This window comes from Oryctolagus cuniculus, chromosome 11 (genome assembly GCF_051225735.1).
Source record: "Oryctolagus cuniculus isolate XC-2025 breed Fujian yellow rabbit chromosome 11, ASM5122573v1, whole genome shotgun sequence".
Classification (NCBI taxonomy): domain Eukaryota; kingdom Metazoa; phylum Chordata; class Mammalia; order Lagomorpha; family Leporidae; genus Oryctolagus; species Oryctolagus cuniculus.
Genome location: NC_142877.1, coordinates 54,456,975 through 54,482,053, shown reverse-complemented (window position 1 = coordinate 54,482,053; position 25,079 = coordinate 54,456,975). Strand labels below are relative to the sequence as shown.

Below are 25,079 nucleotides of genomic sequence, written 5' to 3'. Positions count from 1 at the left end.
CTGAGGTCCTGGCAGGAGATCCGCATTTCCTTCTACTGAGTCAGTGGTTCACTGGGGAGGAATCGGAGCCACTTGTTGGAATTCTGTCTGCCTTCCTTCCTTTATTTTATTTATTTGAAAAGCAGAGCTATAGAGAGGGAGCAGAAGATAAAGAGGTCTTCCATCCACTGGTTCACTCCCCAAATGGCCACAATGACCAGGGCTGGGCCAGGCCAAAGCCAGGCCAGGAGCCAGGAGCTTTTTCTAGGTCTTCCATGTGGGTTCGAGGGGCCACAAGCCAAAAGGGCGCAGGATCGAAAGTGGAGCAGCTGGGACTTGCCCATACGGGATGCTGGCGTCTCAGGCAATGGCTTTACCCACCATGCCACAATGCCGGCCCCAATCTTTATTTCTTTTCTTTTCTTTTTTTTTTTTAAAGATTTATTTTATTTATTTGACAGGCAGAGTTAGAGAGGTAGAGGGAGAGGGAGAGGGAGAGGGAGAGGGAGAGGGAGAGAGAGAGAGATCTTACATCCGCTGGTTCACTCCCCAAATGGCTGCAATGGCTGAAGTTGAGCCAATCTGAAGCCAGGAGCCAGGAGCTTCTTCCGGGTCTCCCACATGGGCACAGGGGCCTAAGGATTTGGGCTATCCTCCATTGCTTTCCCAGTCCACAGCAGAGAGCTTGATTGGAAGTGGAGCATCCGGGACTCAAACCAGCGCCCATATGGGATGCTGGTGCTATAGGCTGGGGCTTTAATCTGCTGTGCCACAGCGCCAGCCCCCAATCTTTCTCTCTCTCTTTCTTTCTCTCTCTTTCTTTCTTTTTGATAGGCAAAGTGGACAGTTAGAGAGAGAGAGAGAGAGAGAGAAAGGTCTTCCTTTACCGTTGGTTCACCCCCCAATGGCCACTGCGGCCAGCGCACCGCGCTGATCCGAAGGCAGGAGCCAGGTGCTTCTCCTGGTCTCCCATGGGGTGCAGGGCCCAAGCACTTGGACCATCCTCCACTGCACTCCCTGGCCACAGCAGAGAGCTGGCCTGGAAGAGGAGCAACTGGGACAGAATCCAGTGCCCCAAATGGGACTAGAACCCCGTGTGCCGATGCCGCAGATGGAGGATTAGCCTATTGAGCCGTGGCGCCAGCCCAATCTTTCTTTCTTAAGATTTATTTATTTATTTGAAAGGCAGTGATACAGAGAAAAGAGAGAGAGAGATCTTCTATATTGACTCACTGCCCAAATGGCCACAATGGCCAGGGCAGATCCAGGCCAAAGCCAGGAGCCAGAAGCTTTTTCCTGGGGGCCAACTTTCCGCTGCTTTCCCAGGCGTATAAGCAAGGAAATGGGTTGGCGCCTTTATGGGATGGTGGCACTGTAGGAGGCAGAGGCTCAACTTTCTATGCCAGAGCACCAGCCCCTGGAAGCCTTTCTTGACTACTTTGAGTTGATGACTGCTTTTCTTTTTCTTTCTAAGGTATTATGTTCTTATGGTATTAAGCAGATTTTTCTTTAAAACTGTACAACCACAAAAGTGCTTGCTACCTGAGAGCAGCCAGTCTTCCTCCTTTCTGTATCCTACCCATTCAAATGCCTTTCCAGCCCAGTGTTTCCTAAATTATTTTCCTGAGGCAAATTTTCCTCATTTTTTCAGGCCCCTTCCTCCCACGTTAGGAAATCCTGGGCTCACCCAGGATTCCTTTTTGCTGACTCAGGTTTTTTTTTTTTTTTTTCGCTTTCCCATTAAGCTCTGTGTCTGTGATTTCTGTGGCTTTGTTGTCTACCCGTGGGTCACTGATTGACCGGGCTGATGTCAGCGGCTCGTTCAGTTCCTGAGGAGAGACCAGTGGCGTTTTCACCTCATAATGGCCCCAGTACTGCACGTACCCAGGTGGAAAATACCTGTGGACGGTCGGGCCTGGGTTAATTGGTTTCACCTCAGTCTCAGAGGGGCAGAGTCCTCGCACACATGGACCCTGCTACAAGTGCCTGAACTGGCTTGGCACCAAGGGCAGCAGCAGGCTGAAGAAAGTACTCCCCAAACTCTGCCCCTTTCACCCACCCACACTTCCTGGTCGGCCTCCTGCACCTGCTCCCGCCTAGTGGGATGGAAATGAAATCTTAGTCTACATGTCTGACCTCAATTAATTGTCAATTAATATCGAGGCGTGGCAGATAGATAATGCTTCCCCTTTCATGACAGGTCAAAGATGAAATTCGATTACGCTTTGGAGGGCGCGGTTCGCCTCTTGAAATTCTTTACACACGCCGCGTTGCCCCAGGCAGCCTGAGGGTCCTTACTTAACCAGGGGAGGGACACCCTGTCTGCATATATGGAGCAGGAGCTGGCACTGGGCAGTTCAACCAGTTCTGCACAATGAGGAAGAAGCAGAGTAAGGCAGAGGCAGCTCCTGGCTGCGAGCTGAGTAAGTAGCTAGTAAGTAGGCAACAGCCCGGGGAAGCTGCCCGGCGACAGGGACAGCTCCAGCCTGTGCCATTTTGTATTTTGCAGCAGAGATTGCCCAGAGAAAGGTTCTGGTCTAGGGGTCAGCCTTTCTGAAACCCCACAGATGGCGGTGGAGAGACTCTCCGAACTAACGCGTGCCTTTTCTTTTCTTCCCAGGAGAAGTTCCGTACGGAAACCATCCTGAGCCAGGAAGCCGATGGTGTGTGTGTGTGTGTGTGTGTGTGTGTGTGTGTGTGGTACGCGCGCGCGCTGAGGTGTTTTTTTGTTTTTTTTTTTTTTTCTTTGCACTTTACTGGGGTGTTTCTGGACTCTGGTAACTAGTCAAGGTTCTCCCAGCCGTCTTCGCCCGAACAAAGAAGCCAGGGGCGGTGGTTACTGTTGCGGGCGGGGCGGCGAGGACGTTTTTGGGAGCTCCGAACGTCGTTTGCAGGACAGGAAGGTGGTTTGTCCGATTGCTCACGGTGTGGCAGCGCTTCCGAAGCGAACGAAAGCCACCGCGGGCGAGGTGGAGCGGGGCCGCCGGCCGGAACCAGGGAAAAACAAGTCCCTGCAGAGGCCTGGGAGAGAACACCGGATGGGACCGACCCCGCGGCTCTGGCTCGGTATCTGGCAGATACGGTCACGCCGCTCTGGGGACCGGGGACGCGGTCCTGTAGGTGGCCGTACTCTGTGGTCCGGAGCTGTCCCTCACAGACCTCAGGTCCCGAGATGAAAGGGGTTTGCTTATTTTGAGAACTATGGCTGGAAGTTTTGTCTGCTCCCAGGCTTCCCGCAGGGTTGGGGACACCGGAATCCAGGGCTGGGGGGTGCTGAGTGGATCTCTCCGCGCGACAGACCGCGCCGAGCCGAACCGCGCTCCCGCCGGGACCGCGCTGGCCCGGCTCCCGGGCTGACCTCCGGGTGGGCGGGGCCTCGGGCCTCAGCGACTGCCACGCGCCCCGGCTGGCGGGAATCCAGCCAATAGGAATGGGCAGTTGGCATCCGTCGGCCAATCGCGGGGAGACCCGGGGGTTGGCCGGCCAGGCGATGGCCCTCGGGACGTGGAGCCGGCTGCGGCGGCGGCGGCGGCCGGACGGCCCGTGAGGTGATTGCGGAGCTGGTAAGGCGAGAGGCCGGCGGGGTGGGCGTCGGGGCGCTCGGCTTTCTGTAGGCGGGCGAGGGCGGAGCGGGAGGGCTGGAGCACCGGCCAGGGGCGGGTCCCGGGGCCAGCACGGGGCGCCGCGCGGAGCAGCGAGGGGCGGTGCGGGAGCAGAGGGCCGCGTCCGGGGGCTGCGGGGTCGCGGTATTGAAAGCTAGGCTGAGGAAGGCGCCGTTTGCCGGGTACGGCGGCCGTGTGGCCGAGGTCGCTCGCCGCTGCCCCGGGACCTGGGACAGCTGGTCCACCCCACGCTGGCCCTGACGGCACGCGGCTCACGAGGGGGCGCCGAGTGCGTGGACGCCGCGGAGGCGGCGGACGGGCAAGGCCGAAGATTCCAAAAGGCAGCGGGGCTTTGGGCCCTCCCGCGCCCGCCCCTCGTCAAGGGCTGGCGTCAGAGCCCCCGACGTCACGCGTGGAGCGCTCCCGTGGGAGGGCTGGGCGCCCTGCGTCCTCTGTGGACCTGGCCGGGCCCTCCGGCCTCCAGGCTGTTTGTTAGAGACGCGTTGCCCGCGACGCGTAAGGCCAGTGACTACTTGGAAAGCTCTCGCTCTGTGATAGCTTTCATTTCCCCCGAATGCTTGTCCGTCTGACTGCGTTGAAGAGCATCACTGGGCTTGAGTTTCCCCCGTGGAAAATGAGTGTTTTCCTCCTGTTCTTGGCTCTCAGTACCGTATGACAGAGTTAAAGAAATGTGACATCTTTTGAAGTGGAAAGCAAAAGCCGTCATCATAAAAAGAGAGGCTAGGCTCCTAGGTACTTTGATTGTAATTTTAGTGCACGTTGGTGAGCATACGGGCGGCTGTGTTTTATGACAGCTTCCATAGCATCGGAGCCCTGACCAATCTGCAGCACTTCTTGGCTGTGTAAACCTTTGAGTATTTTGAATTTTCTTCTTTTGTTCCACATACTGAAAATGGGGATTGATACTATCGATTTTATGGGGTTATTGGTGGTGAGTACTAAGTTATTGATTAAATGCGTAGGACCGTGCCAGTGTGGGGGAGGTTTTTCTTTAACATTACCTCTATATGTCCCACCGCCCCCCCCCTCCCCCAGCTTCTAAAGGATTCTGCATGCTTTGCTCAGAATCCCTTGCCTTCTGTTGTCAGTGTACCCTTAGGCCTGTGCTTTTCATCCACATCATTAACTTTGATCTGAGGGTATGGGGTAATTACATGTGACCAGAGTCTTTCTGCCCCCCTGCCCATAAGATTGGAAACTATCATTATACTGTGTCATTTTCTGTGTTAGCTCTGTTTGATAAATGAAACCTGAGAACTTCCTTGGCTGTTTCATTGGATCATATTTCATTGACGGTGTAGCTGGTGTGCACCGTTTATTTTGGACCCAGTACCAAAAAGGCCATGGTTGCAGCACACATTCTCAGGTTCCGGAATGGCTGTGGGACTCCAGAGGGGAATTTCCGAGCAGCCTGGCAGCATTTCTTGTTGAGAAATAGGGAAGCTTGATAGGAATCTTCATTTACTTCTCTGGCTGGGAATCAGCAGTGGTCCCTGCTAGTACTCACTGAGCTACGGGGCAGCTGTGGTTCAGTTTTGACTCAGTGAAGGTGGGGTGAGAGAATGGTCTCCTCCAATTAGACTTCAGCCCCAAGAGCCCGGGTGGGTGCTGTTGAATGAGACATCTGTATTTCTTGCCTCCTCACCGCGTATATGCAAGGTTTGTTGACAGATTTATGCCACTAGTGTGGGCTTAAAAATCCCCCTCAAATTCTTAGTGCTAACTGGGAGATTCAGTGGAAGACCATTTTGTCTTTTAATTCTCCTGTTTCTTGCTGTTTTCATGGGTAGCATGATTAGGAATTAATCATAAAGTGAGAAACTGTGAATTTATGACAGAGAACACGGCTTGCAGCAGCAGCAGCATTCTGATGAGATTTGGCTGCAGTGCGGGTGATATGAGTTAATTATTTAGCTCTGGAATAAGACGGCTTAGTACTTCTTTCTCGTGGAAAGTTGAATGTTGACTTGCTGAGGGCAGAGGACAGTGTCTTGGAAACCTCTCGGTTTGTTCTTGAATAAGGAAGCAAGGGAGTAGCTCCTTTAGAGAGAGTGTTTGAGGCAGTATTGAGCCTCCCCAATATTGTTCTCATTATGATCTCTGGTTTTAATAAAATATTTGGAAAAGAAGTCAGAGGCATTTGAATAGGCAGAATTAGGGGAATTAGAAGACCTATATCCTGTTTGTCTCACTCACTAGAAACCATTTATCCTTTTTATAATTAACATTTATTGAACAAGTAACATTAATTGGCTCCTGGAGACACAAAGCTGCATCCAATCATCAGAAATATCCTAGCTAAACAACATATCTATTGTAAAATATATTTTAATGCATTGAGAGTGGAATATAAAACAGTTGTCCAGGAATGACAAAAGCATATTTATCGTTTACTCTTCTCTTTTTTTTTTTTTAAAGATTTATTTATTTATTTATTTGAAAGTCAGAGTTACACAAGGAGAGAAGGAAAAGCAGAGAGCGAGCGAGGTCTTCCATCCTCTGGTTCACTCCTCAATTGGCCGCCATGGCTGGAGCTGAGCCAATCCGAAGCCAGGAGCCAGGAGCTTCTTTTGGGTCTCCCATGTGCAGGGAACCAAGAACTTGGACCATCTTCTACTGCTTTCCCAGGCCATGGCAGAGAGCTGGATCAGAAGTGGAGCAGCTGGGACTCGAACTGGTGCCCACATGGGATGCCAGATTAATTTACTTTTTGCAGCATAAAGTTCAAAGATTCTAGTAAAGACAGATTGGGGAGTTGGATTTCTCAGCCTTGTCCTTGTGCTTCTTGCTGGTAGGTCATGTTGTCTGCGGCTTTTCTTTGTTTTGGTTTCACCTCTTAGAATCTAGTGTTTGTTAAAACTCTTGGGTAATGAAAAAAGAGGGTTACAAGTTAATTATTGCAATTTTGTTAGGTTCCAAGGAGCAGAAGGAAGTGTGTATGATGCTGGAGAATCTTGTAGTATGTGTGAGCTGCCTTTACATATGTTTTCTTTGCTTTCAGAAGAGAAGAAAAAAAGTACTTAAAATTTTTAATGTCAAACTGCATTTAGAAACTGATATTTATCGTTAGAATAAAAGAATTGGATATACTCTAATGATAAACATTCTTTTTAAAAAAGATTATTTATTTGAGAGAAGAGTTACAGAGAGAGGGAGAGACAGAGGGAAGAAGGAGTCTTCCATCTGCTGGTTCACTTCCCAAATGGCTGCAACGGCTGGAGCTGGGCCAGTCCGAAGCCAGGAGCCAGGAGCTTCTTCGGGTCTCCCAAGTGGGTACAGCGGCCCAAGCACTTGGTCCATTCTCCACTGCTTTCTCAGACCATTAGCAGGGACTCAAACCAGTGTCCATATGGGATGGTGGCACCACAAGCTGAGGCTTAACCTACTACGCCACAGCGTGGGCCCCTATTAACATTATATCTATCAGAGATAAAGCTACTTACCGTAGTGTGAGGGCAAAACATTTTTTTTTTCTGAAGCAAGAGCTATGTATATTCTCGTTTATAGGGGATTTCATTATTCTAGTCGAGATAAGTCTTTGAACTTGTTCACAGAGCTGGGGTTTCAGGATGAAGGTGTCAGGCGAAGGGGCCAGACTGGTCCCCCAAAGGGAAGTGAGCTGCTGTAAAGTTCTAGTTAGGAGGAAGTTCAGAGGAAGCTCATACTGGGAGTTGGGAGGAACAAAAGGCAAGCTTAGTCACTGGCAGGCAGACTTTAGTGACTCCAGCACGTGAGTGGTCGGGGGGTTTGGAAGGTGCTGCAGCCGCTAGAGCGCTGAGCAGAGAAAGGGAAGGGTCCCCTTTGCTGAGTCGCAGTCTCTTCCATTACTGAAGTTCCTGGTTGGCGATGTGTTTTGCTCTAAAATGCTAGTACCTTTAGAAACCTTGGCACATTTCTCTTATCATCTTTGACACCCAGGCAGCTGGTTTCCTTATCAGCTGGACTCCTCCTTCTGATGTCTTACTCCTTCTCCTCTTTTTGCTTCTGAATATTATCTTTCTTCTTCTTTCTTTGTGTATTTCAATGGCAAGTGTTTCTTTCACCTAACAAGAAAGACTCAAAAGCCCACCAGCACATTTGGTGTTCAGCTGGAGTTGTGGCTCTCTGGGAGATGGAGTAAGAGGTCTGTAATTTTGGTTGTTGTTTTGGTATGCAAAGTTAATTAAACGAAGAGCAAGCTGAGCTCCTGTCTCAGTGACCATCGTGACGGGGTTGGGGGAGAGGCCAGTTCGTGTTAAGTGCATTTAGAAGAGCACACTGCTGGCACTTTATGAAGTATGTGTGTTTGTGTGGCTTTTGATTAAAGGCAGATGTCTAATGTTGCCCGCTTAGGTAGAGTGGATTATTTCTGAGGCCTTTTCCTTAAGCTAACACTTACCAGAGGGCCATTTCACGTTTTTTCTTCTGTCATGCTTTAGATACAGTCAGTCTTCATCTTGTCTTTTTTGTATCTTTTCATTTTATAACAGAAAATTCATTTTAATAAGAAAAAATAAGACAGACTTATCCCAAGTGAAAAAACAATTTCAGACTTCTGATCTTATTCCTCAAGAATAACTTGGAAAGCCAATCGGCTTTTCTATGCTGCTGCTTTCTCTTTACCCCCATTGGTAGCAGATTAAGTTTAGAACTAATTGGATAGATATTTTTGATGGAAAGATGTTGCATATTCCTTGACCTAGCAAGGAGAAATGGACAAAGTAATAATAACACATTTTAAAAAAGTGACATAATATTTCTTATTAGAATACATGGGTCCAGAAAACAGGTATCTCTGAGCTGCTTGAATATTTCAGAGAATTACGATGTCTTCCAGTCATCCAAAGGGCAAGAGTTCACCTCCATGAAAAACATCTTGTCCAGCATAGATGTTGGATTAACAGGAATAACTTAGAAGGAAAGTCAAATACTTTAGTCATTTTTTAAAGGATTTATTTGTTCATTTGAAAGGCAGAGTTACAGAGAGGCAGAGGCAGAGAGAGAAAGGTCTTCCGTACGCTGGTTCACACAGTGGCTGAAGCTGATCTGATCAGAAGCTTCTTCCAGTCTTCCACAGAGGAGCCCAAGCACTTGGGCCATCTTCTACTGCTTTCCCAGGCCATAGCAGAGAACTAGATCGGAAGTGGAATAGCTGGGACTTGAACCAGCGCTGATATGGGATGCCTGCACCGCAGGCAGAGACTTTACCTGTTACGCCACAGTGCCAACCCCTAGTGCTTTAGTTTTAAAGTAGGCCTTTGGAGAAAAGATAAATTTAAAAGGATCTGGAAGTATTTACATTTTCTTTAGGACAAATGTAATCTAAACTCATGATTCCTTGTTATTTTCTAATAAACTGTTGAGTATCACATTTAAAACCTTGATGGAAATTTCTACTTTGTCACTAGCATGTCTCTGGCAATGAGCAGTGACTGAGGAAACCATTTAGAGCTTTAGCTTTAAATATTTTTGCTTATATTTGTTAAATCAGCCATTTCCAGGTAAGCTCTTGTTTGGTTACTCTGTGTTATTTTCTCCCCCTATTTAATGCTGTCTTTGATTTTATTGAGATGGAGGACATGAGGAAAAAAATGGAGAAGAATTAGAGAGTTGTGTTGAAAATCATTCTAGGGCCAGTGCCATGGTTCACTTGGTTAATCCTCTGCCTGTAGTGCTGGCATCCCATATGGGCACCCGGTTCTAGTCCCGGTTGCTCCTCTTCCACTCCATCTCTCTGCTGTGGCCCGGGAAGGCAATGGAGGATGGCCCAAGTCCTTGGGCCCTGCACCTGCATGGGAGACCAGGAGGAGGCACCTAGCACCTGGCTTCAGATCAGTGCCGGCCGTAGTGGCCATTTGGGGAGTGAACCAACGGAAGGAAGACCTTTCTCTCTGTCTCTCTCTCTCACTGTCTAACTCTGCCTGTCAAGAAAAAAAAAATTCTAAACCTTACAGTTAATTTTAGGGAGACTTTTTCAGTTCTAATCAGTGAAATGGTTTTTAGTGTTTGCTTTCTGTAGGGGAATTTTATAAGAAATCAGATTGTTTGAAATTCAAACTTTGTTTTTAGCCATAGACAAAAATATTAGAGTTGTATATATTTGTTATACACAATATGATTTTTAAAAATATTTATTTAATTTAATTTGAAAGGCAGAGAGAGATCTTCATGTGCTGGTTTGCTCTCCAAAAGCCCGTAATAGCGGAGGCTGGACCTGGCCCAAGCCAGGAGCTCAAACACTGAATCTGGGTCTCCCAGGTAGGTGATAGGGACCCAAGTCCATGAGCCATCATCTGCTGTCTCCCAGGGTGTGCCTTAGTGGGAAGCTGGAACTGAAAGCTGAGTCAAGACTGAAATGAGGCACTCCTGTGTGATGTGCAGCCATCCAAGCAGTGTTTCAACTACTGCAGCAAACACCTACCCCTACCCCCAATGTTTTTTTTTTTTATTTTTTATTTTTATTTTTTTTTATTTTTTGACAGGCAGAGTGGACAGTGAGAGAGAGAGACAGAGAGAAAGGTCTTCCTTTGCCGTTGGTTCACCCTCCAATGGCCGGCGCACCGCGCTGATCTGATGGCAGGAGCCAGGAGCCAGGTGCTTATCCTGGTCTCCCATGGGGTGCAGGGCCCAAGCACCTGGGCCATCCTCCACTGCACTCCCTGGCCACAGCAGAGAGCTGGCCTGGAAGAGGGGCAACCGGGACAGAATCCGGCGCCCCGACCGGGACTAGAACCCGGTGTGCCGGCGCTGCTAGGCGGAGGATTAGCCTAGTGAGCTGCGGCGCCGGCCCCCCCCAATGTTTTAGTATTTAGTATTTCAAACTATCCAGGAAGCAGTTGTTAAAATAGGTTCGGGCTGTCCTCCAAATTGTTCTAGAGTTCTGTGTTTTTTTTTAATTTAAAGATTTATTTATTTATTTGAAAGACAGAATTAGAGAGAGAGTGATTTTCCATTTGCTGGTTCACTCCCCAAATGGCTGTAATGGTCAGGGCTGGACCAAGCCAAAGCCAGGAACCTGGAACTCCATCCAGGTCTCCCACATGGGTAGAAAGGGACCAAGTACTTGGGCAATCATCTGCTGCTTTCCAAGGTGCATGAGCAGGGAGCTGGATCAGATGTGGAGCGGCCATGACTCAAACCGGTGCCTGTATGGGATGCTAGCGTTGTAGGCTGCAGCTTAACCTGTTGCATTTGTAGCGCCAGCCCCCAGACTTCTTATAAATACTGAGAACATACAGAATTATTATTAATTTGAGTTTAGAATTTATTGTAGCTACTTGGTGTTTTCAACTTTGAATTTTCATATAATTTCAAACTTGTAGAGATGGTGAAAGAATAGTATCAGGAAATAGATAATTTCAAGAGTAATGATAATGGGAAGTAGTAGGTGCCTTGGAGGATGACAGAGAAACACATCTAAACCAAATTTGGCAGGCCAGAAATGCTTCTCTGAGCAGGGGGCTTCTGCTTCTTTGCATCCAGGTGCTTCCAAAGCATACTTTCAGAGCATGGCTATTTGGATACTCAAAGTGGTTATCAATTAGACTTAGGGCAGTAAATGCCTGCCAGTTAGGCAGCTGTAGATCTCTGATTATCCATTGCAGCTTTATCAGAGTTCAACTGGATATCCTTCCAGTGTTTGTTGAGAAGTTAAGTGAATTCATATGACCTTTAACTTAAAAAAATAATAAAATGTGTACATGGTAAAACTTTTATTTCCCCCCTTTTTTTTAATTGAAACGCAGAGAAACAGATCTTCCAGTCATTGGTTCAATCTTCCATATGCCTGCAGTAGCCAGGGTTAGGCCAGAATGAAGCCAGAAGAGTGGAACTCAATTCAGGTTTCCCGCATGGTGGTAAGATTCAAAGCACTGGAGCCATCACCTGCCGTGCCCCAGAGTGTGCATTAGAAGGAAGCTGGTAGAAGTGGACCAAGATTCTAGCTAACTTAGACTCTCCTGTTTGCGGTAGAAGTGGATCAAGATTCTAGCTAACTTAGACTCTCCTGTTTGAGATACTGGCGTCCCAAACAGTGGCTTTACCTGCTGTGCCACAATGCCTACCCCAGAACTTTTTTTTTTTTGAGTGCTAAAAGGTAGACAGGGTATATTCACTGAGAGATCTTCCTTTACCTCTTCTCGTTTGTGCTCTCCATGCCTTCCTTGTCTTAAGGGACTACTGTTACTACACGCTTTGGGCATATCCTTTGCAGAGACTCTGGTATGTGTTCTCCCTCCAAGTTTTTTTCATTTTTGCTACATAAATGATAGCATATTGCTCAATAAATTCATTTTTTTTCACTTGGCACCATTGTCCCCTATCAGAGTGTATAGATTTGTGTTACTCACAATAGTTACATAGTATTTTCTCCTGTGGTACACAGTTGATTCAGCCAGTCCCTTCTCGATACCCAGGTCTTTTAATAACATAGACAAAACTGGGAAATATCCTGATACATATATCTTTTTTAAAAAAGATATATTTATTGAAAGAGTGACGGGGGAAAGGGAGAAGCGCGGGGGGAGGGATGGGGGGGAGAGGGAGAGAGATAGAAAGAAATAGATCTTCTGTCCTCTGCTTTAGTCTTCCACTGGCTGCAACAACCAGGTCTGGGCCAGACTGAAGCCTGGAGCTCCATCCAGATCTCCTGCATGGGTGGTAGGAACCTAAACTCTTGGGCCATCTTTTGCTGCCTTCCCAGGTACATTAACAGGGAGCTGGAAGCAGAGTAGCAGACTTACCACCTCTTTAATATGGGGTGCTGGTGTCATAGGCCATGGCTTAACTCACCGCGCCCCTGCACAGGTATTGTGTGTTTTTTGTAAGTGGATCAAAGGATATTGTAGACTTGTGATATTTTAGACAGGTAATGCAATGTTATTAGAATTTATGTCTTGTAAAACAGTCTTTCAAAACAACTTTTGATAAGAATGGGATAAAATGTTCCTATTTAACTGAGTGTCAGTTTTTTCTATTGGTTGCTGTTAGATAGGAGGAGTCTTACTCGATTCAAGAGAAGATAATGCTCTATTTTAGTGGGTGAGGTGAAATATCAAAACAGTGTTAAACAGAAATATTAAACTATTGCTGACTTGTTTCTGGTTGCTTGTGTCCTAACTCTGAAATCTTTCCCTTAATGTAATGAAATGATTGAAATGACCTGGTGATGCGGTCCTAGAGAATAGAACTGTCAATATTGACTTGGTGCTTCTGTATGTGTCTAAATTTTCATGGAGTCTGTGTTGTCCAGCACAGCAAACTTAACTGACTATTCCCTGGTCTAGTTTTGTTTTGTAGACACTGCAAACAGTGGGATTTTGATGAGAAAGTTGGAATCTAGTATCCATTTTCTTGTTTTTGAGATTTCAGAGAAAGCCAGACTTCTTGTATTTTATCGGCCCTGTGTACATTTGCTTCGGGGATGATCACTTAGAATCACTATTAGAATCACTAATAATTATATACAATTTATTAATATTTATTTTTGTGATAAATGTGTTACTGCTTGCCTTCTCTTTTTTTCTCTTTTCATTTTCATATATGTACTTGAGAGGCAGAAAGAGAAGGAGGGGGGAGAGAGAGAGAAAGAGGGTACAAGTGAGCATGCTCACAACAGCCAGGACTGTACTACTCTCAGGCAGGGCTGTGAGCCCAAAATACCATCTATGGTCTCCCACGTAGGTGATAGAAGCCGTTATTTGAGCCGTCACCACTGCCTCCCAGGGTCTGCATTAGCAGGAACCTAGAGGCGGGATGCTGAAATGGAACCTGGATTCTCTGATATGAGAGGCAAGCATCTTAACAGTTAAGCTAAAGTCCTGCTCCTTTTGTGCAATCCAGTTCAGTCAGTTCTCGGTAATCAGGGCCACATTTGGAAATTAGTTATTGTACTGGTAATAATGTTCTCGGAACTGACTGAAGTATCAGGAAGGGCTTTTTGTCTCATACCAAATGCCCTAAGGCTAATTGATGTACTTCCTGAATTTTTCTGATTCTTCAATTGCCAAGTTCCTCTTTTCTTGTGAGAATTTTGTTCCCAGATCTGATCAGTGCTTTTTTTTTTTTTTTTTTTTTTAAAGGCAGAATTACAGAGAGAGGGAGAGACACAGACAGAGAGGTCTTCCATCTTCTAGTTCACTCCCCAAATGGTGGCAACAGCCAGGGCTGGGCCAGGCTGAAGCCAGGAGCCAGGAGCTTGTTGGTCTTCCACATGGGTACAGGGGCCCAAGCACTTGAGACATCTGCTGCTGCTTTCCTATGTGCATTAACAGGGAGCTGGATCAGAAGTGGAGCAGCTAAGACTCTAACCCATGTCCACATGGGATACCAGTGCTGCAGGTGGCAGCTTAACCTTCTATACCACAGGCTGGCCCCTGCAGTTTTTTTTCTCTCTCTCTCTTCTTCTTCTTCTTCTTTTTAGTTTTTAACAGGTTCAGTATAGTTCATTGATACAATTCTAAGAATACAATGATATTCCCATTCTCCCTCCCTCTCCCTTTGACTGACCGACTTTCTTAATTATTTTTTTTTTTTTTTTTTTTTATTTTGACAGACAGAGTGGACAGTGAGAGAGAGAGAGACAGAGAGAAAGGTCTTCCTTTGCCGTTGGTTCACCCTCCAATGGCCGCCGCGGCTGGCGCGCTGCGACCGGCGCACCGCGCTGATCCGATGGCAGGAGCCAGGAGCCAGGTGCTTTTCCTGGTCTCCCATGGGGTGCAGGGCCCAAGCACCTGGGCCATCCTCCACTGCACTCCCTGGCCACAGCAGAGGGCTGGCCTGGAAGAGGGGCAACCGGGACAGAATCCGGCGCCCCGACCGGGACTAGAACCCGGTGTGCCGGCGCCGCTAGGCGGAGGATTAGCCTAGTGAGCCGCGGCGCCGGCCAACTTTCTTAATTATTTTTATAGATTATTTATTTGACAGAGAGGGGAAAAAGAGAGATCTTCCAACCATGGTTCATTCCCTAAGTGGATACAATGGCTGGGGCTGGATCAGGAGCCAGAAGCTGCATCCAAGTGTCCCACATGTGTGCAAGAACTCAAATACTTGGGCCATCTCCTGCTGTTTTCCCAGGCACATTAGCAGGGAGCTCGATTGAAAGTGAAGCAGCGGGGATAGGAACCAGCACTCATGTGGGATGCTGGCATTGCAAATGGCAGCATAACCCACTGTGCCACAATGGTGGTGCCTGTGCTTTCTTAATTTATTGTGAATTAAGATAACCTGATACCCTGTCTTATTAGAATTATGTATAAAACCAAAATAAAAAGGCTTTGGGAAGCCAAGGGACTGTGTTGTGGTTGGAATCCAAGTGAGCAGTCAGATAAACAAACCCTATTTAGGTGAGGTGCTATTGTCACTAGCCTTTAAGCAGTCGGATTTAGTCAGTGTTATTGGGGTCTGTTGGCCAGTGTTTAGCCAGGCAGAAGAGATGTGGCTAATTGTTACAATACTGTTATTGGTATTTGTTTTCCAAATGCAGGAGGTGGTATTTTTTTAAAAGGATTTATTTATTTGAAAGGCAGAGTGACAGTCAGGGGAAGTAGAGAAAGAGACAATGAGAGCTCTTCCATTCACTTGTTTACTCCCCAACACAGTAGCTGGGGTTGAGACAGGCTGAAGCCAGGAGCCAAGAACTCCATCTGGGCCTCCAGCATGGGTGGCAGAGACCCATGCAATTTGGCTATTATCTGCTGCCTGGCATGGGCATTAGCAGGAAACTAGACTAGAAGCAGAGGTGAGACTCGGCCCCAGCCACTGTGGTATCAAATGCGGCCATCTCAGATGGTTTAACTTTTATCACAGAGCCCATGGTTTGTTTTATACCTCGGAAGGTAGGTGATACCTAAAAACCCCTTTGAGGTGTAAATTCTACAATTCTGTAAGATAGTTGTAGCATATGTTTGTAGGTAGAAAGATTCTCCAAAAAAGAAAGTCGAGGAGTGTTGATTTCAGATAGGAGCACCAGGAGGGTGGAAAGTGACTGTTATTTAAGCAATGAATGATGGCCACGGGGAGGCTTTGTCACTTTTTCAGTAGGATGGTAACTGTTGGCATTTAAGGGGAAGGGTATCAGTAAATGTTACTTTGTTCTTCCTATCTAAATGTGAAATCAACTGAGAAGATATTCCAATGGATCAAAATTTCAAAAATTAGCCTTATTGGTGAGGCTGACTGGGGAATGTATGGCCCGATGTCCTCACCAGTATTCTCCTCTTCCCCCCAGTTACACTTAACCCAGCAAGATGCTGGGTATCTGAGTCCTCTCCTGGACCCATCTTGCCCCTTGCAGGTTGCTCCCTGCAGGACCTAGATAAGTGCTGGCGTCAGTAGCTCAGGCCTAGTCTTGCTGGTGTCTCAGCTCTCCCTGAGGGTCCGGGAGGGGCTAGGCCGAGGGAGAGGCACCCAGTTGTCAGAGGGCTGGAGAATGCCACCTGGAATGTGATGACTGAAGTCTCTCCCTCCACCACTAGTATCCTGGTGTAGAGCTTTTTTTTTTTTTTTTTTTTGACAGGCAGAGTGGACAGTGAGAGAGAGAGAGAGAGAGAAAGGTCTTCCTTTGCCGTTGGTTCACCCTCCAATGGCCGCCGTGGCCGGCGCACCGCGCTGATCCGATGGCAGGAGCCAGGAGCCAGGTGCTTTTCCTGGTTTCCCATGGGGTGCAGGGCCCAAGCACCTGGGCCATCCTCCACGGCACTCCCTGGCCACAGCAGAGAGCTGGCCTGGAAGAGGGGCAATCCGGCGTCCCGACCGGGACTAGAACCCGGTGTGCCGGCGCCGCTAGGCGGAGGATTAGCCTAGTGAGCCGCGGCGCCGGCCCTGGTGTAGAGCTTTTTCTCGCCTTTCTAGAAGGTTTGTTAGGCAGAGCAGAGCGTGCTATACATCTTAGGAAATCACGATAGTTGGGATAGTCTGGAGACAGAGACATGCACTGGGTAATATCTCATAGTCTCTCTGTGGGTGCTTCTTACAAAGTATTTGCTTGTGCCACTAAAATGTCTTTTCAGTCTGGTTTTGAAGGCTCACCAACAGAAATATGACTCAGATTTTTCTGTTTTTGGTAAATGTTTTTTCAGTCATATTCTGAAAACTGATTATTTTTTAGGTTATCTAATCCAGTAGAAGAATTGTTCTTTTCACACAGTAAGGGTTCATTTATGCAGAGGAACAAAATGCTGTTTCTGAACTTGTTGGTATGCTCTTGCTCTTATTTTCCTTCCCTTTTCTATTTTACAGAATCCTATTCTAAGAACTCGGGCACTCAACTTTCTACCATGGTGTTGGGTCCTGAACAGAACATGCCAGATGGTAACTTACAGCTCTCTCATTATCTTAGTTTTGATGTGGAATTAGATTTGTGTGACAGAAATTTACCATATTTTCTTTCTTGTCATCTATTCCAACACCGTCATTCAGAAGTCACCATCTGATGACTTAGGCTGTAAATGAAAATGGATTTATAACCACAAAGAACTTCCTTATTTGTAATTCTGAGTCCAGCTTAAGTGAGCCACAAGTTTGCTTTCTAAAGCAGTGATGCCTTTGAGGGCAGTGCTGTTCCCAGACTTGGCTGAAGAACCTCTGGAGTGCAGGGGCTGTTCCTGATACTTTTTCTCTCCCCTCCCCTCCCCTCCCCTTTTTTGCCCTCCCTCCTCCCTCTCTCCCTTCCTTTCTTTCTTATTTTATTTATTTGAAAGGCAGAGATACAGAGAGAGAGAGGTCTTCCATCCGCTGGAAGATCTTCACTCCCCTGGAAGATCTTCACTCCCCAAATGGTTGCAATGTCAAGATCTGGGCCAGGCCAAAGTCAGGAGTCAGTTGCTTCTTCTGGGTCTCTCATGTTAGTGCAGGAGCCCAAGTACTTGGGCCATCTCCCATGGCTTTCCCAGGGGGATTTGAGAGCAGGATTGGAAGTAGAGAGCTGAGAGTTGAACCGGTGCCCAAATGGGTTGCTGGCACTGAAGGTGGAGGCTTAACCCATACCACAACATAGGCCCCTGATATTTTCTGATGTTTCAGAAATGTTTGGAGCTGTAGTATACAGGGTGAATGTATTATACTTCATATTTTATTGTAACTATCTTGAGTGATTTGACTAATCCTTCCTAAATCTGAGCTTCCCTTTAGAACCTTTCATTCCTTGTCTATAAATTCTGTTAACAAAGAGCTACTTAATTAAGGTGCTGTGGGTCGGCTCCCTATAGAAAAAAAGCTGTCCTCCTCCCCGTGAACTGGAGGTTGTAAGGACTTATTGTAAATACAGGGATCAAAGTAGCCATTTGATGACTGCAGCATACTGGACTTTGTATATTTCTGAAAGATTAGCCCCTCTCACCCAGACCTTTGCCCTCCCTGCATTTAGGATTAGCTGTAAAATGCAGGACTTGGGAGACACTGATAGCAGCCTGAGAAGTGCCCCCTGGTCACGAGGGTGTTGACAGCTCTTCACAGTAGGTCTGAGCCAGGAAGTGAAGGGCTCCAGCTCAGTGGTTTCCCTGAAGCTTCAGATTTCATCCTGAGCTTCCACATTTTTTGAGAGGCCTGAGGGAAGTAATGTCCAAGGACTGTGAGTAAATTCTACCGAATCCTGAGGAAGACATTCTGCTAAACTAACCTAGTTCTTTCTTTTAAAAGTTAGGATTTTAGGTGACCAGTGGGTCTTGTCTGGGAATGTTTTATTTTGTACTCTACTTGTCAGTGTTTTTAGAAGAGGATGAAATAATTCTAAAAATTACCAAATAGAAATAGGGGTGTAGAAGTAGGAAAAGCATCGTTGAATGAGAGTTAAAACTGATCCTGAGCTGAGTGAGAGAAGAAAGGTGAAAGGGGGCTTGTTTAGTGCAAGTTGTTTTGTACTTCTTGGGTTTTTAGCAATGTGAATATATTTCCTATTGAAATAAATTCATTTTAAAATATAGATAAAAATAAATGTTAAAAATAAATTGAACTAGCATCAGGTTCATGTTTTGTGTGTTTAGGTATTAAGAATATGTAGTTTTGGTAAGGAGAAGTTGGCATATTTTGTTCTTTTTTATTAATTTTTCCTCCAATCTGTGAATTCAGACAATGCATCTGGAGACCATGGGGACGCTGCCAGTCTTGGTGTCATCAACTCTGCCTATAGTCACTCCTCTCTTCCGCAGTCCACTGGGCATGCAGGGGAGCCCTTCGCCACTTACTTTGATGAGAAGATCCCAATTCCTGAAGAGCAGGTTAGTGACAGGTCCTTGGAGGAGCACACTGTGGTCTGGGAAAAGCCTGGGAGTGAGAGAGCTGCTGGGGGTCTCAGCTGAACGATGTCAAGTCGTCTCTGAAGCCTGCAGTTCTGTAATCAGAATAAAGAGAATTGTAAGCCAAAGGAGGACCTCGGAAACAGTTGCTTGGTGGCAGTGCTGAGTATTTTTTGATGAGGAAAGTATGAATTACATGATTCTATTACTTATTATTGTTTAAAAAATGTTTTTGAGAGGTAGAGAGAGGAACAATAGATGAGAAAGAAGAATCTCTCATCCACTGGTTCGTTCCCCAAATGCCCCCAATGGTGGGGATTGGGCCAAGGCTGAAGCTGAAGCCAGGAGCAGGAAATGCAATCCAGGTCTCCTGTGTGGGAGCTGGGAACCCAGTTGCTTGAGCTATCACTGGTGCTTCTCACAGAAGCCAGGATCAGCAGCCAGGGCTAGGTATCTAACCCAGGTTCACTGAGGCAGGATATAGACAAATACTCCAAAGGCCTGCCCAAGTCTTTCCTTTTTAAAAGGTTGCTCTTTTCACATTTTTAGTAGTGATTGGTTCAGAGGTACTGATTTATTTTTTTAAGTTCAAACATTTAAAAATTTTATTTATATATTTGAAAGAAACCGATGTACTGATTTTTTTTAACTTCAAACTTCTTAAGTTTTAATTTAATTTTTTATTTATTTGAAAGGCAGAGAGAAGGATTTTCCATCTTCTGTTTTACTTCCCAAATGCCTGCAACAGCCAGACCTGGGCCAGGCCAAAGCCAGGGTTCTGGATCTCAGTCTGTGTCCCAAGCATGAATGGAGCAAGCCAAGTTCTTAAATCATTATCCTACTGCCATTTTCCTACTGCTTCCCAGGGTGTGCGGTAGCAAGAAGCTGGTATCAGAAGCAGAGCTGAGACTCGAACCCAGCTCTGATGTATGATGTGGGTATCCCAAGTGGCACCTTAATTGCTGTGTGAAATACTTGCCTTGGTATTGATTACTATGCTGTCTTTTTTTTTTTTTTTTTTTGACAGGCCGAGTGGATAGTGAGAGAGAGAGACAGAGAGAAAGGAATACCTTTGCCGTTGGTTCACCCTCCAATGGCTGCCGCGGCCGGCGCACCGCGCTGATCCTGGTCTCCCATGGGGTTCAGGGCCCAAGTACTTGGGCCATCCTCCACTGCACTCCCTGGCCACAGCAGAGAGCTGGCCTGGAAGGGGGGCAACCGGGACAGAATCCGGTGCCCCGACCGGGACTAGAACCCGGTGTGCCGGTGCCGCTAGGCAGAGGATTAGCCTGTTGAGCCACGGCGCCAGCCACTATGCTGTCTTTAGTGTGAGATGCTCATGAAGATGCTGATAGTGACAGAAGGGCACTCACTTGGATGAGATGTGGCCAGGTGATAAAAAGTGGGTAAGAGGGAAGTGAAACTCCAGCACACACAGTACCCGGTATCTTCAATCCTTTGTTCTGGTAAAGCTGCTTTGTATGTGATAAACAACAGCAGATCAGTTCAGTAGTTAGAGTGGACAATCACTTTATTCTTTTCTTGTTTTGTGCAGCACTCTTGTTTTAGCTTTCGTAAACTCTGGGCTTTCACCGGACCAGGATTTCTCATGAGCATTGCCTACCTGGATCCAGGAAACATTGAATCTGATTTGCAGTCTGGAGCAGTGGCTGGGTTTAAGGTGAACATTTGGTCTTTTTTTTTTTTTTTTTTTTGGACAGGCAGAGTTAGACAGTGAGAGAAAGACAGAGAGAAAAGTCTTCCTTTTTTCTGTTGGTTCGCCCCCCAGATGGCCGCTTGGCTGGTGTGCTACAGCCAGCGCGCTGCGCCGATCCAAAGCCAGGAGCCAGGTGCTTCCTCCTGGTCTTCCATGCAGGTGCAGGGCCCAAGGACTTGGGCCATCCTCCACTGCCTTCCTGGGCCACAGCAGAGAGCTGGACTGGAAGAGGAGCAACCGGGACTAGAACCTGGGGTGCCGGCGCTACAGGCAGAGGATTAGCCAAGTGAGCTGTGGTGCCGGCTGAACATTTGGTCTTGACCCTGCTTCCCCTGTCCCCTTTAAAAAAAGATTTTTTAAAAATTATTTGAGAGGCAAAGAGAGACAGTTACAGAGACCTCTGTTTTGCTGGCTCACTACAAAATGCCTGCAAAGCTGGGACTGGGCCAGGACAAAGCTGGGAACTGAGAACTTAATGTAAGTCTCCCACGTAGGTGGCAGGGACTCAAATTCTCAAGTCATTGCCTGCTACCTCCCAGGATGTACTCAGGAGGGAGATAGAATCAAGAGTAGAGCTGAAACTTGAACCCAGGCTTTCTAAGATGGAACATGGACATCTTAACCAGCATCCTGACTACTAGGCTAAAATGCCTACCCTCTTTCATTTTAAAAAAATAAAAGTTTATATTTATTTGAAAGGCAGAGTGACAGAGAGAAGGGGTGCTGAGGATACCTTCCATCTGCTGGTTTACTCCCAAAATGGCCGCAGCTGCTGGGTCTGGAATAGGTTGAAGCCAGGAGCCAATAACTCTATTCTGGTCTTCCATGTGCAGAGCCTAATACAGAACTCAGGTCATTTGATTCTTGACCTGAGCTCTTTCTTACACACAGTTTCCCTGTCTTGCCAAGCAGCCAGACTAGAAAACCCAGTTGTCTAACGAGTGTTGTGTGGGATTTTGGTCTTTGTAGTTGCTCTGGGTCCTTCTGTTGGCCACCATTGTGGGGCTGCTGCTCCAGCGCCTTGCTGCTAGACTGGGAGTGGTCACTGGGCTGCATCTTGCTGAAGTGTGTCATCGTCACTATCCCAAGGTGAGCATCAGACTGTCCTTTGTGTCTCATCCACATCAGATGAACCTGTGGGTCTGAAAATATGTGGTGGTCCCATGTATACTGAAACAGTAGAGGACTTGAGGGGCAGTGGTCCAGAAGAATTGGAATAGCAAGTGGAATTCAGCAGTCCTTCTTGCTGCCAAACTGTTTACCCTCGTGTAGAATCTAACCTGAGATTCCTTCCCTGGCCCCCCGCCCCCCGATTTCCTGAGAGAAATTCTGTTTTAATAAGCATTTACCATTCACTTTACCTTCTGGCGTCTAGCAGTGCCCAATCCCAGGGTTGGGAATGATTGCTCTCTCCAGGCCCTTTGCTTTTGTACTTCCACGTTCCTTCATCAGTTTGTATGGTGCAGATCTGCTTTTTTGTTTGACTTTGCCACTTTGACTACAAACTGTGTGTGGCAGGATCTTTGGACTTGCTAATAATTATTTTGTGCTTTACTTTGGTCCTGGGAATTTTAAAATTTACACTGTCCTCTATAGGTTCCTTCTGGACATTTTGGCTTTTCTTACTGACAATGGAGGCAGTAACTATGTCTGAAAGACATTTTTGGCTTGGCTTCATCTTTAAATAAGATATTGATTTTTCTCTGGTTTGTCCTAGGTTTTTTTTTCCCCCAAAGATTTATCCGTTTATTTATTTGGAAGGCAGAGTTAGAGAGGTATCTTCTAAGCGTTGACCCACTCCCCAAATGACCACAACATCTGGGACTGGGCCAGACTAAAGCTAGGAGCTGGGAGCTTCATCTGGATCTCCCACATGAGTACAGGGTCCCAAGCACTTGGAGATCCTGTGTTGCTTTCCCAGGCACATCAAGAAGGAACTGAGTTGGAAATAGAGCAGCTGGACTGAAACCAGCCCCAATATGGGATGTGAGCATTTCAGGCGGCTACTTAACCTGCTTTGCCACAATGCTTGGGCCCTGTGGTCCTCACCTGTTTTTTGTTTTTTTTTGTTTTTTTTTTTTTTTTTTAAAAACCTTGGTAGTATATAATTTCTTCTAGCTTCTTTTTCTTCATGATTTTTTTTTAAATTTATTTATTTGAAAGGCAGAGGCAGAGAGAACGAGGTCTTCCATCCACTGGTTCACTCCCTAGGTGGCTGCAAAGGCCGGAGCTGCACCAATCAGGAGCCAGGAGGTTCTTCCAGGTCTCCCACATGGATGCAGGGGCCCAAGGACTTGGGCCATCTTCTACTGCTTTACCCAGGCCACAGCAGAGAGCTAGATCGGAAGTGGAGCAGCCAGGACTCGAACCAGCACCTATATGGGATACTGGCACTGCAGGCGGTGGCTTTACCTGCTACACCACAGTGCCAGTCCCTCACGAATTAAGAGATTTTGTTTGTTTTTGGTTTGTGTGTGTTTAAAGAAATGGTTTGGATGTTGGTGTAAAGGTTTTTTTTTAAATTTTTATTCTTTTTTGCTTTAGTGCGCTAGCATTATCTAAAATTGTCTTCCAGCTGCATAATTTCCTACTTACTAACTCTTTTACCCTGAGTCCTTTTTTGCCTATGATTCTTTTTCACTTGCTTGTGTAGTGTTACTGCATTCACGATGCCCCAGCCTTTTCATGCTTGCTTGTCTTCTCAGCTGTGCTCAGGGTAGAAGTTTTCTTCCACAGTCATTTCCTCTTCTCTATTGACACCCGTTTTGGCCATGTTTGCTTATTTAGTCCCCCTTAAAACTTTTAGGATTGCATTTAGGCAGAAAATGAGGTCAAAATTAGTGAGTGGAAATTCCATTCCTCTCTTGAATGAAAGGGAAGGGGAAAAACGTAAGGCTGGTTACTGTGCTGACCTGCTCCATGGAGTCACTCCTTCTCCATCTGGAGCCCCAGTGCAGGGTTGGACCTAGGTGGGTTGAGTTCTCGTAATTCATCTCTAGTATTGAGGCTCAGAGAAGCCTGCTTATGAATCAGGGACAGGATATGAATTCCAGACTACACAATCTGAAACTTGTTTTACTGATGTTTGTTATTTAGGTCCCACGGATCATCCTGTGGCTGATGGTGGAGTTGGCTATCATTGGCTCAGATATGCAAGAAGTCATTGGCTCAGCCATTGCCATCAATCTCCTGTCTATAGGAAGGTGAGGGGATTTTCCTCCAGAAAATACTCAGTGTTTTTCTGAATTTTAAGGCAAATATGAAAGCAAAAACCCAATTCATGTTACTTTTCAAAATTCAACTCAAGTATTATTTTCTCTGTGAAACATTTCTGGAAGCATCCTCCTCTCCCTGGGCAGATGAGGCTCTACCTCTTATTTCTATGGTGGGTTATACATATCTCTATTATAGAGTTTATGGCATTTTGTATTATAATTTCTTCTTCTATGTCAGTTTATCCCACTACACAGTGAGCTACTTGAAGGTATGAGCCATGCTTTTCAGCTTTGTATATTGAAAATCTGACATAGCAGACTTTCAATTAATGTTTGAATGAATGTAATTGAATTGATGCTGTGATGCTAAACTATCCAAGACCTGCCTGGTTTCCTGGCACGTTCTCTCCCCTCCCAGGTCTTAGTTTCTACAAATGTTCCTTGTCTGGTGAACTTTTGGGAAGAAATTATTTTTTAATGTTTATTTCCTTTTCTTTAATCTCCATTTCTTATTTCTGATCTAGGGTTCCTTTATGGGGTGGAGTTCTGATCACCATTGCAGATACCTTTGTGTTTCTCTTTCTGGACAAATATGGTAAGGAGAGTGAGATTGGCGGGGTCCGTCAGAGCAGCTGCTTTCCATCATGTGGCCCATGGGGAAGTCTGCTGTCTGTGAGCTCATGGTCACATGTTCCCTTTAGGTCTGCGGAAACTGGAAGCCTTTTTTGGCTTTCTCATCACTCTTATGGCTCTCACATTTGGATACGAGGCAAGTGTTTAGCCTTTCACTATAGAGACAGTAATAATACTAGGATGGCTTGATTGTATTTCATGTTATCAACAAAAACTCATTGGGTCCTGGGCCAGTGTTGAAGGAATCTGATCTGTGGTCTAGATTTGTGCAGGAAGGACTACAGGAGCCCCTAGGTCAGAGGTGACTGCACTTTCTAGGGTTTTCTACACTAGACTCCCTGGTCCCACCTGTGTTGAGCATCTTGACAGCAGAGTAACCTTGGAGGGGGTTAGTGAGGGAGCTGCAGAGGTGTTCTTGACTCTTACCTTAACATGGTTCTGGTTTTGCTCATCCTGGTTTACATTACTTGCTGCTTGAATTTTCCCTTTATTAAAGTAATTGAATTACAGGGGGGTATACTGGATATTTCCTATTTTATGCACCAACCCACACTGTCTTAGGAATCAGTACCATTATTTTGCAGTAATAGCAAATTTTATTTACTTATTTATTTATTTATTAGAGAGAGAGAGAGAGAGATTGATCTTTCATCTGCTGGTTCACTCCCCAGATGGCCATAATGGCTGAGGCTAGGTCAGGCTG

At 46.3% G+C, this 25,079-nt stretch overlaps 1 protein-coding gene across 18 annotated transcripts in view; it reads left to right on the top strand.

Moving 5' to 3' along the window:
• The window catches only part of SLC11A2 (solute carrier family 11 member 2), an 81,213-nt gene that overhangs the window by 23,433 nt on the left and 32,701 nt on the right, over nucleotides 1–25,079 (top strand). For 5 of the 18 annotated variants that reach the window (XR_016216730.1, XR_016216734.1, XR_016216731.1 and 2 more), the window contains exons 1-8: nucleotides 3,396–3,542; nucleotides 16,818–16,889; nucleotides 18,645–18,793; nucleotides 20,367–20,492; nucleotides 21,498–21,617; nucleotides 23,625–23,731; nucleotides 24,268–24,338; nucleotides 24,445–24,512. Coding sequence is in view for 9 of the 18 variants with exons in the window: in XM_051846285.3 (XP_051702245.3) it covers nucleotides 16,856–16,889; nucleotides 18,645–18,793; nucleotides 20,367–20,492; nucleotides 21,498–21,617; nucleotides 23,625–23,731; nucleotides 24,268–24,338; nucleotides 24,445–24,512 (675 nt within the window). In the remaining 9 variants the exon portion in view is untranslated. Of the gene's footprint in view, nucleotides 1–2,262; nucleotides 2,403–3,395; nucleotides 3,543–3,682; nucleotides 3,764–16,817; nucleotides 16,890–18,644; nucleotides 18,794–20,366; nucleotides 20,493–20,678; nucleotides 20,815–21,497; nucleotides 21,618–23,624; nucleotides 23,732–24,267; nucleotides 24,339–24,444; nucleotides 24,513–25,079 lie in introns of those variants that run through there. The other 13 variants (XR_016216733.1, XR_016216732.1, XM_051846286.3 and 10 more) reach the window with 5 other exon arrangements.